The sequence below is a fragment of the Poecilia latipinna genome, unplaced genomic scaffold (assembly GCF_001443285.1).
Source record: "Poecilia latipinna isolate Pla-1442-1.1 unplaced genomic scaffold, P_latipinna-1.0 Scaffold641, whole genome shotgun sequence".
NCBI classification, from domain to species: domain Eukaryota; kingdom Metazoa; phylum Chordata; class Actinopteri; order Cyprinodontiformes; family Poeciliidae; genus Poecilia; species Poecilia latipinna.
Genome location: NW_015113257.1, coordinates 247,294 through 260,883, shown reverse-complemented (window position 1 = coordinate 260,883; position 13,590 = coordinate 247,294). Strand labels below are relative to the sequence as shown.

Below are 13,590 nucleotides of genomic sequence, written 5' to 3'. Positions count from 1 at the left end.
ATTCAGAAGTGTTTCGACAGTAGGCACAAATCAGTTTTCAGCTGCTGCTCTTTTATTGCTGGAGTTAATGTGTTTCCCCACACACAACAATACATCACGAGCCTCAACTTGAGGTCCTCACACTACTCATTGTCTGCTTCTCTCTCTTGTTTATGTGATTAAAGCCCATTAAGAGGTAGGTGGTAATTATCCCAGATGAAATGATTTATAATCCTTTAACATCTACATCAAAATGGCAGCCAGCAGCGCTCAACGCTGTAAGAGCACTTTTTATCATCACTGCAAACAAAACATCAGCTGTTTATTAAATGGAATGATATGCATGCCCAAATCTTCGGAGAGATAGCCTGGAGGATGCAACTGCCTGTCTTGTTCATTAATTTAGTATTTGCTCCAAAGATACAGCCCGGTGTTTGCTTTTCTTTTTCCACTGATGTTTCCTTTTGTTTGTTTCTCGTCTTTACCCTGACAAAGCCGTGCCTCGTGTCTCTCGCTCAAGTCTTCGTTTCTCTTTTTCTCTGTAATACTCCTCTTTCAAGTCCTCGCGCGTCCTACGAGTCCATCCTTTTGAGGTGACGTGATAGACGTCCACAAAGTTCCCAGAGTACGCATCCCTGTGGGTGGCCCTGTACACAGCTTCCCTTGCTATTGATGTGGCCTCCTCCACGGTCAGGCCCCACCGAACCCCTTGGTCTAAGATAGAGTACGCGTAGGGTGATCCTGAGCCCACAGAAAAGAGCGATCCCTCCAGGCGAGTGCCATCGCTGCATACATAAAACAGACTGGGACCAGAGAAACTTATTTTTCTCCTGGAACACTGCTGCTTTGTGAAAGAAGAGCTTTGAGTCTTGGAAACAGAGACCTTTTCACCAGGGGCACCCGCAGTCTTTTCCAGGTGAGCCTTTGTAGTCTTTGTAGTCTCTCTGCTTTCACCATGAGCCGTCTCTGAGCCTCCATGGTCACAACATCCATCATCCGGGTCTCCTCCATCCCACCCACACAGCGTGGCAGCCACGCAGAGCTCGGTTCCCTTGAAAGGGTGCAGCATGTGTGAAAGCAGCTTGGCAGCCCCCCTCGTGGACAAACGCCGTCCGTAGCGAAGCTGGTAGAGGCGCAGCTCTCTGGAGAGGATCCGTTTCCAAAGTGCGCAGTCGGCCGAGGTTCCCGAAGTGGTGCCCACCAGGTGGCTGTGAATGGGCAGGATCTTCTGGGAGGCCGGGCACGCCACGAGGCCCGAGCAGCTGGAACGAGTGTCTGCCGCAGCCAGGACGCCACCCTGGAACATGAAAGCTAGGGTGGTGGTCCCATGAGCCATGGGGAAGGGAAGCGGCACGGCTTGAGAGGAAGTGAAAGGAAGACTTTCAGGCAAAGAGGACGGTATTGGGAGCATTTCTGGAGATGGGATTCCACTTGAGCTCTGCATTGTGCTGATTTGCCCAAACTGTATCGGGCTTTCATCCAGATAACCTGCTTCTGGAATATAAAAATGGAATAGGCTTGTGCTATTGCTCAAGGCCACACCAGTTGCATAGCTACAAGATTTCCTTTTTCCACTTGCCGTTACATTTCTCGCAGTGCCTACACTTTCCTGAAAGATATCTCCAAAATTGCACAGGTCCTGCAAAGCCATTGAATAAAAACTTTAAAAGTTTTGAATGCCTTGAAAATGCTCTTCTAAAATAACTTGCAAGAGCTTTGAAGCCCTCAGTCAAATGTCAGCCGTCTAATGGAGACTGTACATCTGAAGCCCGCGGCGATGCTTGCAGTAATCATCGTTTATATAGACAAGAAGGTCGGGCTCATGTTTCTGTGTGGTCACTCAAACAACCCATCCGCATCATTACCAATGTTTCATTCTCTTTGAAACACATAAAGTCAATAGCCCATGGGTAATTAATTTTGGCTGTGATATCAGGTTGTTTTTCACATCAGATTGCTTCAAAGTCTTGTGTGGGCGTAGGCCAGAGAGAGTGTGGGGTGATGTTGAAGCCTTGGCTCGAGCACTCTAAATTAACTCTGACTCTTTGATGCAGCAGTCCTACGGATCAAATCCCTGTTAGAATAACACATGATGTCAATGCGAAGCTTCACAGCAGCGCTGCACAGACGAGCCCTTTCCAGCACGCCACTTTCTCTTTGTAGGTGATTCACACTGAACCTTGAACCTGCCACACCAGAATATCAGGTAGCGCCGCATTTTGCAGGGCGTGTGCTCGCACAACTGCTGTTTGTCCGAGACGTAACCGGCAGGTGTCGGATAGCCAGAGGAAGCTACTTTTGCTTATTAGAGAAACAATGAACCGAAAGTTTAAATATTTATTTTCATGTCCCACTTTGCTCTAATCCCTTTTCACAATGACTTGGTTTCACATCAGCGTTTCTGGATTTGCCTTCACTGCTTGTTTCCTTTTGGTAAGCAACTTTGTCTCACTTTACCTCCTGGACGTTAGCTGCTGAATATGAAACTATAATTAGATTTGATCAGTTTCTTCACAAACATGTTATATTATTTAAAGCATCTTTAACAGAACAGTTCATTTTAATAATATTACATTCAGTCATGAGTAAACACACAGGTGAAAGTGACTAGATAATAGGTTCACCTTACATTCACCTAAATGTGTCGGTATTCCTAAATTTAAATGTTTCCTGTGACTTTAAAAAAAAAGTTTTTTTAACGTAACTCTTAATTTGTTTTGACCTCATTACATGTTGGTTTACTGTCACTCTGTCCACAGTGTTGTTCTACACTACAGGAAGCTGCTGTCAGAGCCCAGCTGAATATCACTACCTTCCTAAAATAATGGCCAAAGTCATTTTTTGTCAAAAGCGACTTCTTTTTTTGGTGCCTAAAACATATTTTTGAAATAAAGAGGTGGTGATTTTCTTGCCAAAGTCAATTTTGGCTAAAAATAACTTAGGCCATTATTTTATCAAAGTGATGACTAGTCGATATCTGATCAACTTAGTTTGCAGGATTAATTTGTCTAATTTTTGCTCAACGTCTGTTTTCATCTTAGGTAGATGTGAATCTGTATGAAAATACAATGCTGTTTTTGAGCACATATATTTGGTGAAGAAATAAAATCCTTCCTCCTGCAGGAGGAAGCTGGAATACCCAGAGAAACCAAGCATGTGTGATGAAAGATTGGTTTTGGACTGGTTAATGATTTCTGTCGATTTGGCCATATTTTTTTTTATATTTGTTTAAAAAAAAAAGATGTAATGATGACCTATTCTGAGTTTACTAGTGGAGATTTCCAAAGTCTCCTGGTGAGTTCACGATGCCATGACCTTTAATAATGTTTCCTGAGCCTTTAGAAGAGAGAGAAGTATGTTTATGTTGGAAAGAACAGACTAAAACAGCTTTAAAATAATCCTTAATCAAGAATGATCAAGATTATATCAAATGGTTGTCATGGAAACTTGGTCAACACAAGATGCCACTCTTTGCTTTGGTTCTTCAGAAAGACGCAAAGATTTAATTTGTTATAGTTATGCGTCACAGAAAACAGTCATTTATATTTCGCTGTTAATGGTTGCATTATTTATGCAACTTGTGTTGCTAAAATCAAACTCTTCTCAACATGCTGCAGTAAATTCTGAATTTATTTGAAGGTTTTTTTGTTGCAGATGCTTATCAAGGGAGCCAATTGATCTGTCCAAGCCTATAACAGACTTAAACTGATATGAACTGTGACATGATACAAACTTAAAGTTGTGGTTAAAAGTCTTCATAGTGTTTATGTTCTTGTTCTTGATTTTGTTTGTGGACAGCTAGAGTAAGCAAGGAAAGTCGTAGCAAAACAGGCCGATCTTTAAAGTTGAAGAATATGTCTAGGGTTGAAACAATTAATTGGATTAATCGATAATTGACATAATAATAAAAACTAATTTTGTAATTGACTGTTTAGGGAGTGTACAGACTCAAAGAAAGGCCATTTTCTGAAAGAACAACATAGTTGGCAGTAATTGAGCCAAAACTGTGCAAAATATGAATTTTGCATACAAGACAAAAACATAACTGGCAAAACTTCGCTCGGTTCAAATTCTGTTTAAAAAAAGATTTTCTGGAAAAATCTGGTAAGATCCTTCATCACACCTGCTCAGAAATGCCACAATGATGGAAATCCTCCTACGCATTGGAGAAATGTAGAAATCAAAACGCAAACCATTATCATGTCTTCTGGGACAGCTCAATTATAAAAGATTACTGGAAAGAGATAAATAGAGCCTTGCAAGGTATTTCCAAGCAGAACATTCCTTTGGAGATCAAACATGTATTTTTTTGGCATAATTCCTCAAGAAGCTTCAAAAAGAAACAAATATCTGATGACTATTTTATTAATAGCAAGTAAGAAAAACATTACAGGAAAATGGTTATCACAGGACAAACCAACCTTAGACAACTGGATCGACGTAACATTTAACATATAAAATGGAAAAAATAACAGCCTCTGTCAATCCTGTCAGTGCTGGCAGATTTGGGCAGACTATGTAAAACTTACAAGATCTGATTTCATTTTTAGAGACCAAACCTGATGAAATCTCCTCGATAATCCACTCTCCTATAACAGACACACTTCATAATTATTTAATACTATGTTTTTCGTTGGTGTATTTTTTTTTGTGGTTTGCTTTTTACATTTTTAACTTCTTTGTTCTTTTGTTTCTTCTTCCACACTCTCTTTTACTCCCTGCATTATTAATCTTTCTCAGGAAACTGAAATTGCATTTTTATTTTGACTGTTATGATGTAATGGTCTACTTGTCCACCGTATTTCAAATACTGAAGTTAGTGTTGTGATGTAGAGTCCTAAGGTCATGGAAATGATACTTCCTTGAGAATCAATACAGATAAAATAAAATAAAAAAAAGATTTCCTATTAAACACCTTTTGCTATCCAAGTATTAATCGGTCAACTCAAAAACCAACAGGTAACTTTGTGGAAGTTAAGTCAAGCAGAAAGGATCTTTTCACATCCTGATGGAGAAAGTATTTTTTACGCTTCAGATGAATCCTTTGGTACAAATTATGATGCACAAACTAAAAAAATTTTTTATTGCATTTTAGGCAATAAAATGTTTAAATTCTTAAAGTGTATAAAAAAATACTTAAGTGGTTAAATAAGGAGGAATATGGCCATATTTTTATCCAATTAATCGACTGTCAGAATAATCGATTGCTGAAATAATCATTAGATGTACAGAAGTCTGGAAATGGATCCAGATCTTGTCAAATCTGTCACGTTGACTCAGAATACAGCAACAGATGGTCCAGTATGTAGTTTGTCCTCTTTCTTAAAGTGGAATAACTTAAAAACAGCATTTTTTTCCCTTTGTATAACACTGATTTAATTTTTTTCCCTCTCTTCACCCAGGCAGCGTCTGTGCTACGAGGCGTTTCCACCCACAGGGACGAAGCCGCACCTGACAGTTTCATAGGGTTCGACTCGGTCCCTGACAAAGTGGCAGATGGCTCAGTGGTCCGTGTGCGGTATCAGTGCTCCAGGCCGTGTCAGCTCGCGGTGGAAGTCGTGCTGTCAACATTAAGGAAGACGGATCTGGTGGTCTTCAGGAGAAAATGGATCAGCAGCACACCTCAAACGCTCCGGGTCCAGCAGGTGTTGCTCAGATTGCCTCCGTCCGTGTCCCATCACCACCGCCGCCGTTTCCACGGGAGCGCAGCAGACACCCAGAACGTGACACTTCAAGCTTGGTTGGATTATTTGACAAAAGGCAGTGAAATCGGCTCCGTGGCGGGAATTCATAAAGTGCAGCGGGTTGTGCGGCTCTCGCTGTGGCCGGGGACGGCCCCCGCTGGGTGCCCGTCATGGTCTGCTCAACTCGCGGCGTGGCTGACGTCCAACGACAGGATCCATCAGTGCCCACATGAGTCAGGTGACACCCTTAATCACTCTGTCGTTTTCTCTCAATACGTTACCGGTACAATGGGGAAAGCAGGCACTGAGCACGTTAACATTGTTCTGAGCAGCAATGTTTTACAGTGAAGCTACTGAAGCTCACAGCAGATGCTAACAGTTTTTATTACTACTCATCACTTTTACAAATTTAGAGCACACTTAGAAAGTCCAGAGCTTACTTACTTATACTTATCCATCAACCCAGAACAGGGATTAGAACAAATTTAGAATCCAGAAAAACGACCTTAGCAAAGTTTATGTTTTAGACTCCTAATCTTCCAACCCAGAAGTGGCGTTAGACCAGAGGATACTCATCAACCCTGAACAGGAGCACCTAGCTTACATACTTTAGATCAACATTAGATTCTTTTCCTCCTTTTGCTCTTTCCTTTGGTTTGTTATTCTGTTTGTATTTCCTTTTAATTCCTGTAAAGCACTTTGTATTGCCTTGTTGCTGAAAATGTGCTATATAAATAAAATTACCTTTACCTAACAAATAATCCACTCATACCAAGATGTCTACACTGGACGTTTTTAGATCTGAGCACGAAGTAGCATTTTGAGGGCTTTTAACCTACTCTGTGATGTCAACAGGGTTTATTTAAATGTTTTTACAGGCCAAGCAGCAATTAGGCTGCTAAGTAAAGTGAAGACGGACTAGAAAATGACAAGATTTAGCAAAGCAGGCATTTTCAATTAGGGTGAGGTTCGTTTGGATAGTTTTTCCTTCAATAAATGTTCTGCATTTAAAATTAAAATGTTGAAACATTTAAGTGTGATGGAAAAAAAAGTAGAAGAAAATTAGCAATGGAAGAAATGATGTTTGCTTTGGACTGTGTGTTCCTAACCGTGTCTTTAAAATGTTGTGTTTCTGCACAGATGTGGTAGATCTGCTGAAGTTCCCCCTGGCCAGCACCGGAGAGCACTTCGGGGTGGTCCGCCGGTTCCGGCCTTTCATCAGCGGCTCCCTGGAGAGAGTCCGTCTTCGTGCCGTAACCGAGCCCAGGTGGGCATCGCTCAGCGACTCCTAATTTACCTCATTCTATCCGACGCTTGTTCTGCTCCAGGTTCGCCCACACAGCAGGCAACACAACCTCCCCTCAGCACCGCATGCTGCGTCTGCACATATTGTGGCACATGCTTAAAAAAAAAAAAAAAAGTGAGCCTTTTTTCTATTTTACACATTAAACACCATAAAGACGCTTGGTTCAGGTGACGACGGTGTGTGTCTAACGCAGCGGTGTGTGTTGAGAGCAGCAGGTCGACTGCCACAGGTCAGTGGCTGTTTCTCTTTCAGCTTCTGTCAAAAAGCCCTCGCAGCTTTCACTTGTAATTCGCCATCTTTCTAAATGACTTCATGAGCTCCGCCAAGCCTCTTCACCCAAGCATATAAGCTTTTTATTTACGGTCAGTGCAAGAAAGCAAGGTCAGGGGTTTTTTTTTTTTCTTTTCTTTTTTTTTTTTTTTCTTAGCAGACAAGCAGAGAGTTTTTAAATTCAACCCTCACGCCCGACTGGGTGAAGAAATGATTTGTCCAATCATGCCTTGTTGTTTGTTTTTTTCCAGCACCGCTTTCTCCGTGTGGATCTACCTGCTAAAATGGTGTCAGAAGAAGCACTGTGGGATCATCCATCATGTGGATGAGGAACATCTCTTTGACTCGGTGCTGATGCAGCTCTCAGAAACAGGTGGGTCACAGCGGCTTGTGTCGACACATCCTGCCATAGAGGATTTGGGCCCCGGCTGCTGGGAGACGATCGCGAGCGATGATGTGTGTTTTGCGCGACTCAGGAACAGACTGTGTTATGTATTAATAAAGAGCTTTGGATTTCCTCTGGCGAAATATACGACTGTCATATCTTATGTGCAGGAGACATCATAATTCAAGCCCGCCTGACAACCGGGGAAGATGAAGCATTTCGAACCCACTTAATGTTGCCCCTGTGGAAATGGATTAGATTGGACTGTTACATACTGGACCCCAAGGAAAAAAAAAAAAAAAAAAAAAAGCAAGCACCAACATGCGGTTTTGGGTGGGCGGAGGAGGAATTGAAGCTGAAATTGAGCGAGCACAATCATCCGTTTCCTCCTGAGCCGCGTCTGCTGGTCGGGCTCTTTGTTTCCTGCTGCAAGATCTTGAACGATGGTTTCTTTCCAACTGGGAGATTCAAGGCAATTGTGGTCTGTGTTTTCAATTTGAAGTTGTCCACAGTTCAGTAGTTTTCTTTTCTTTTCTTTTTTTTGCTTTCTTTTTGTTTTTTGCTGAGCTTTTACCTTGTCATGTTGGACTTTCAGGTGCTGCTGAACGTAACATGGGACGCTAAGAGCCACAGATTTGAATATGTGTAAGCTAAACCAGTTTGTTTGTATAAATCAATGGGGAAAAGCACAAATTTTGCCCTTAAGTTTTGTCATGAGGTCGCAAACACAGTGTGGTGCATAATTGTGAAGATAAAATGTTTTATGGTCTGAAAAAGATCTCAAATTATTTCTGAAAAAGTATGCCTAGCATCCCCCTTTAATCCGACACCCCTAACCAAGCCCCAAAGTCTTCCTGAACCACTAAATTAGTAAATTCCCATCTCAGAATCAATAAATCCAGTCTGTGAAGGCCTCAGAAAACATTACTGAGTAAACGGCATCATGGAGGAACACAGCACACAGATCAAGGGTTTAAAGATTTACGCTGGGTTATGTAGTTAAAACAAAAATCCAAACTTTGAACGTTACTAAACAATATAACACAATGCAGCCCTACCAGCAGATGATCATCCACCTGAACTGTTCTACACCATAAGATGGTATTTATGGAGGAGCGCTAGAGACCTGCTGCTCAGGTGGGAGAATCTGTTGAAAGGATAACTAATAGTTTTCCAGAATGCATCAGGCGGCTTAGTTTTGGCTTAACCCGGTTCAAATTCTGCAAAGAAAAAAAAAAATTCTCATGTTGATGTTAGAAGTATTTTATTTTGCAGATGAATCCTTTGCTACAAATGACCAGGCGTTCCCTAAAGCAATACTGTTATTGAATGTTAGAAAGTAAAATTTAATTATTTGTTTATTTGCATTGTTGATGTGTTTCTAAAATAGTATAAAGAACGCTTAAATGAAACACACTGCAGAATGTGCCAATTTTTTTATCCAAATTAATAATTCAACGTGAGAATAACTGATTAATTAATCGACAACTAAAATAATAAAATAATTACTTAATCAATTACTAAATTATTCTCCACAAATCAGGCCCTGATGGGACAGAAAGGAAGAAGTTGTTAAAATAAAGCAACATGGCGTCCTTTACTTTGCCCAGGTTAAGCCAAAGTTGAGCTTATTGGACTAAATTCAAAGAGCGATGTCTGGTGGAAAACCAACACTGCACCTAGAGATTGACTCAGGAGGCTTTTAAAACAAATACATGCCACACTTTTCAGATTTGTTTTTCTAAAAACAACAAAAAAAATCTTCCACTTCAGAATTTTACTTTTTGTCACACAAAATTCCAGTAGGTAACATAAATATCCTCACCTTCATATTGGCCTAAGTCATTATTTGTCACAAGTGATTTACCAAGAAGGCACTGAGGGAAAAATCTGTTTGGTATCTCATTATTTACACACAGCTTTAAATGCTTTTAAAAATCTTTCAGATTTAGGAACAGCATCCATTTCGACGACACAGACGGATACTTTGTGATTGGAGGAGGCAGGTACATGCCAGGCTTCGCTGGCTACTTTGGACCTTTCAAGTATTATCGTCTCGGAACCGACGAGGTGACATTTTCCACTCTGCAAATCACAAACGGGCATTTGTTCCGTTCCTCGACTGTCCGTTCCTGTTTTAACTTCCACTGCTTTTCATGTTCCAGATAACAAATCAACTTCACCCCATGTCGACAGCACAGGAGCTGGACAGGACTCACATGGCGTGTCAGGAAACGAGAACGTTTGCAAAAGCTTTTCTGCACCAAGTAGCCGAGAGTCACCTTCTGTCACCGACCAACAAAGGTGAGTCACGATTTTGACCCGTCCTGAAAACGTGACGTTGCAGCCAATCTACAGAGAAACACCTTGTATGAGTCTGATTTTAAAGGTGCGAACGCTCCAAGTGCACAAATACAGGGAACGTCTTCTTCTCCCCCCTTTATTTCAGCCGTCTGCTCCAACGACCTTCTGAGACGCTGGGGTCAGTTTGACAACAGAGAGGCAACGTGCACGCAGACGTGGAGCGCGGAAACGCAGCAGAAACACAACACGCTGTTTCGTTTCCTGCAGGGAGTGGAGGAGATTATCCAGAGAGGTGACAGAGATTTCCATGCCAAGTAAAGACACGTTTTTATCCAGCCATTCACGGCGTTAATCTGCTCCTGCAGAACATTTGGGTATGAAGAACCTCGGAAGCATTTTGTTCGAGCTAACAGTTGGCACCGTCTTCCTGGTGGAAGGGAAGCAGATACAGATCCCGTCCGAATCGATGGTCCTGCTGCAGGCGTCCTCCTGCTTTGGGAATCACAGAGCATCTCTGTTGTTGGCCACCATCTACCTGTCTGGCCTGGGTCACCCAGCCGATCGAGAAAAGGTAAAATCCAAGCCCTGCACACCATGTTTTTCATTGGCGTTTTATCTAATAGGACACACACAAAATAGAGCTCGCCGGTGAAGTGGAAGGGAACGATGCGTCATTTTCAAAATGTTCTTAAATTTAAATTAAATTTTTACATTTTCTTTTCAAACTGCCAAATGTTTAGATTCAGGTCTGGACTTAGACTAGGCCATTTAGAGATATAAGGCTTTGATCTAGACCAGGGGTCACCAAATCCAGTCCTCAAGGGCTACCATCCTGCAACTTTTAGATTCACCTCTGCACCAAAATGTCTGAATTCCCTCACCAGCATTCATTCCTCTCTGCAATAGGCTTTAAACGAGCAGTTTATTTGATCCAGGTGTGTTTGAGCAGAGACGCATTTAAAAGTTACAGGATGGTAGCCCTCGAGGACTGGAGTTGGTGACCCCTGATCTAGACCATTACGAGACTGTCTGCACAGTTGGAGTCACGGTTCTTCTTGAAGGTCAACCTCTACCCCAATGTCAGTTCATCCTTCTCTAACAGTTCTCTAACAAGAACTGTTAGAAATTCATTTCACCCTGGTCAAACTGGCTCAGTTCATGTTCACTGTGATTCAGGTGATTTCAGATAAACTATGTTGGGGCTGCAGTTGCCACCATCTTGTATTAATTTGTAATGTGAACTTTTCAGTGACGTTGTAGGTTTTCTCTATGGTCTCTTGGTTCTCTGTTTTTTTCTCTCTTGCTTTCTACAGGTGTAGAAGCAGACTTCTCGGGTGTTTTCTCGTAATTCTCTCCATCTTTCTTTGTTTCCTCCACTCTTACTTGTTCTCACCTTGGGACTCAGACAACAATTATTGTCCGGTGGCTGGACAATGTTTGTCTTCGCCTCTTCTGTTGTCAACTCGTATGATGCTAAAAAAACAAAGTTTGGCATTACTTTATATAACATAAGAGATTTTCTCTTTGTTCGTTTGGGTCAGGATGTAGGTAATTCATAATGGTTTTAAAAAGTCTTAAATTTGAGATCTGTTGAACTTTCTCCATGATCTTGGTCTTCACGATTCTGTCTACTAAGTAATGTTTTGTACTCAACAAAACGCGAATAGAGTTCAAGGACTATGAACTTTTATTAACTTTCTGTATTACACTTACTTGTGAAAGAGTGGATTTTACACCTAATCTGTTTCAGGGTCACGCCTACAGTTTGATTGGTGCAGCTGGTGACGACCGTTTCGCCCTGATGCATGCGGGGTTCAAGCACGCGCACGGACTCGATGGTTTTCCTCAAGACTTGGACATGGCTTACGGCTACTACTCCAACGTCGGCTCGCAGAGCAGCTCCGACAGATCGCGAATACATGAACATAAGGTAACACTCGCTGTGACTTTTGTTAAATCGTTAGCATTATGAGAACCTGACGAATTGACGAAAGCTGAAACATTTTAGTCAACGGAAAAAAGTGAAAATGGTGATTACTGGGGAAAAACTATAACTGGATAACTTGTGTGTTTATTAAACTAACTAAAATATACTGAAATTATATATGTAATATCCTTTGTTCTTGTGTTTATGAATCAATTTATTAGCCTTTTAAACAATTTACATTAGCTACTTGAATACATTTTTTGAAAACAGTATTTTCTGTTGATCAATCAGTACCCAGTCAATGTATACATAGTCATAATGCAATACTTTGACCTTTTTGAATTTTGCTCCTAAAAATTAACCACCGTAGGAAAAAACTAACTACTACAACTAATAAGAACAAAGCAATATTTAACTAATGGGAACTAATAAAAACTAGCAATGCCACTCTAAAAATGAATTAAAACTCGCAATGAAAGTCACAACAGAGCAAAACTAAACTCGAATGAAAAACCCAAAGCCATCATAACCAGTGGTCGTTACTAGAAATTATCTACGGTTTCATCATTTTGTTATTTAGACTGAGCAGTCCGGCATGTTTGGGTCAGCACAGCCTTTTCTCTGCGTATTGCTGTTGGTTCTTTTTCAGGAAGAAGATGAAATTGATTTTGCTGTCAGTCTGTCGGCTCTTTCTAAAACCAGACTCGGCAGCTGGTCCGTTTCACTCTAATTTAAGAAAACCACAACTTAAAGTGACACCCCGTAAGAAATTGCGATTGCCATTCGTTTCGACGCCTAATGAACAAAGCAGATGTGATTAACGCAGTTTAAATTTTACCCAAACTTCCCGTCTCTCGTTCAAGCTGATCCGAGTATCGATCTGCTTGTCATCTCTTGGTTAGAGTGAGAATACAAAAGCGATAATAGGGAGTTTTTCTTTCCCGGCAGATAAAACGTGCGTCACACATGGCAGCGGGTTTCTAAAACGTACGGACTCTAAAAATATGATTAATTGCATGTTTGTTTGTCCAGCCAGCTGGACTGAGAGGAGGCTGCAGGAGAAGGGAGAATGGATGAGCTCTAAATCTTCATTTAGAAATCAAGCCGTCTTGATGAATGCCAAAGAGCACTCAGAAGATAAGAGGCCCTGCTACGAGAGAAAAGCCTGCTTCCTTCTGATTTCCTGTTTATTCTATCAGTATTTCAATAAGCTCCATCTAATGAAGAGAGGTGTATGAAAACACCAGAGAGACCCGTCTGTCTGCTTCAGCCTGAACGGGGAATCGATGGAGCACGAAAACAATAATGACTAAAAACAAAAAAAAAAGAAGAAAAAAAAGAGCCATTTAAAAGTTTGACCCAAAGGACAAAATCAGATCAAAGTGCAACAATCATCTATTCTTTAGAAACGTTTTCAACAACTCACTAAAATGCAGAGATGTGTTTTTAAAAAGGGCTGTCAGTCAGAGCTCAACTCTGTACCGAGGTTTGTTGTGACTGCAGAGCTGTCAGTCAAGTCGGATCAAACCACACCCACGCCGTCCTCATTATTCAGAGGAGAGATATTTTTGTGCTCGAAACTAATTGTGGAATAAATCATGAATATTCAAAGCAACTAAAAACACATCTGGGTCTCTGTTTAGCTCTGCACTTCCCCGAACTCCTCGGGTTTAGTTTGCACGTTTTTAAATCGGCTTGTTCTGATGTTGCTGTTCTTTTAGCGCGAGTCGAGATT

The 13,590-nt window shown here is 41.2% G+C and overlaps 2 protein-coding genes across 3 annotated transcripts in view; one reads left to right on the top strand and one right to left on the bottom strand.

Moving 5' to 3' along the window:
* Positions 1–30: 30 nt before the first annotated feature.
* psmb11b (proteasome 20S subunit beta 11b) lies at positions 31–1,744 on the bottom strand. Its single transcript, XM_015043593.1, has one exon. The coding sequence runs from the start codon at positions 1,628–1,630 to the stop codon at positions 461–463; it is 1,170 nt and encodes a 389-aa protein (XP_014899079.1). The 5' UTR covers positions 1,631–1,744; the 3' UTR covers positions 31–460.
* Positions 1,745–2,163: 419 nt separating this feature from the next.
* The window catches only part of LOC106954251 (protein sel-1 homolog 3), a 26,602-nt gene continuing 15,175 nt past the window's right edge, over positions 2,164–13,590 (top strand). The window contains exons 1-11 of one of the 2 annotated variants that reach the window (XM_015043589.1): positions 2,164–2,412; positions 5,386–5,901; positions 6,804–6,930; positions 7,491–7,612; positions 7,795–7,910; positions 8,220–8,269; positions 9,571–9,694; positions 9,790–9,928; positions 10,074–10,220; positions 10,294–10,499; positions 11,679–11,858. In XM_015043589.1, coding sequence (XP_014899075.1) covers positions 2,325–2,412; positions 5,386–5,901; positions 6,804–6,930; positions 7,491–7,612; positions 7,795–7,910; positions 8,220–8,269; positions 9,571–9,694; positions 9,790–9,928; positions 10,074–10,220; positions 10,294–10,499; positions 11,679–11,858 — 1,815 coding nt within the window. In that variant the 5' untranslated portion in view covers positions 2,164–2,324. Of the gene's footprint in view, positions 2,413–5,381; positions 5,902–6,803; positions 6,931–7,490; positions 7,613–7,794; positions 7,911–8,219; positions 8,270–9,570; positions 9,695–9,789; positions 9,929–10,073; positions 10,221–10,293; positions 10,500–11,678; positions 11,859–13,590 lie in introns of both variants that reach the window. The other variant, XM_015043590.1, reaches the window with a different exon arrangement.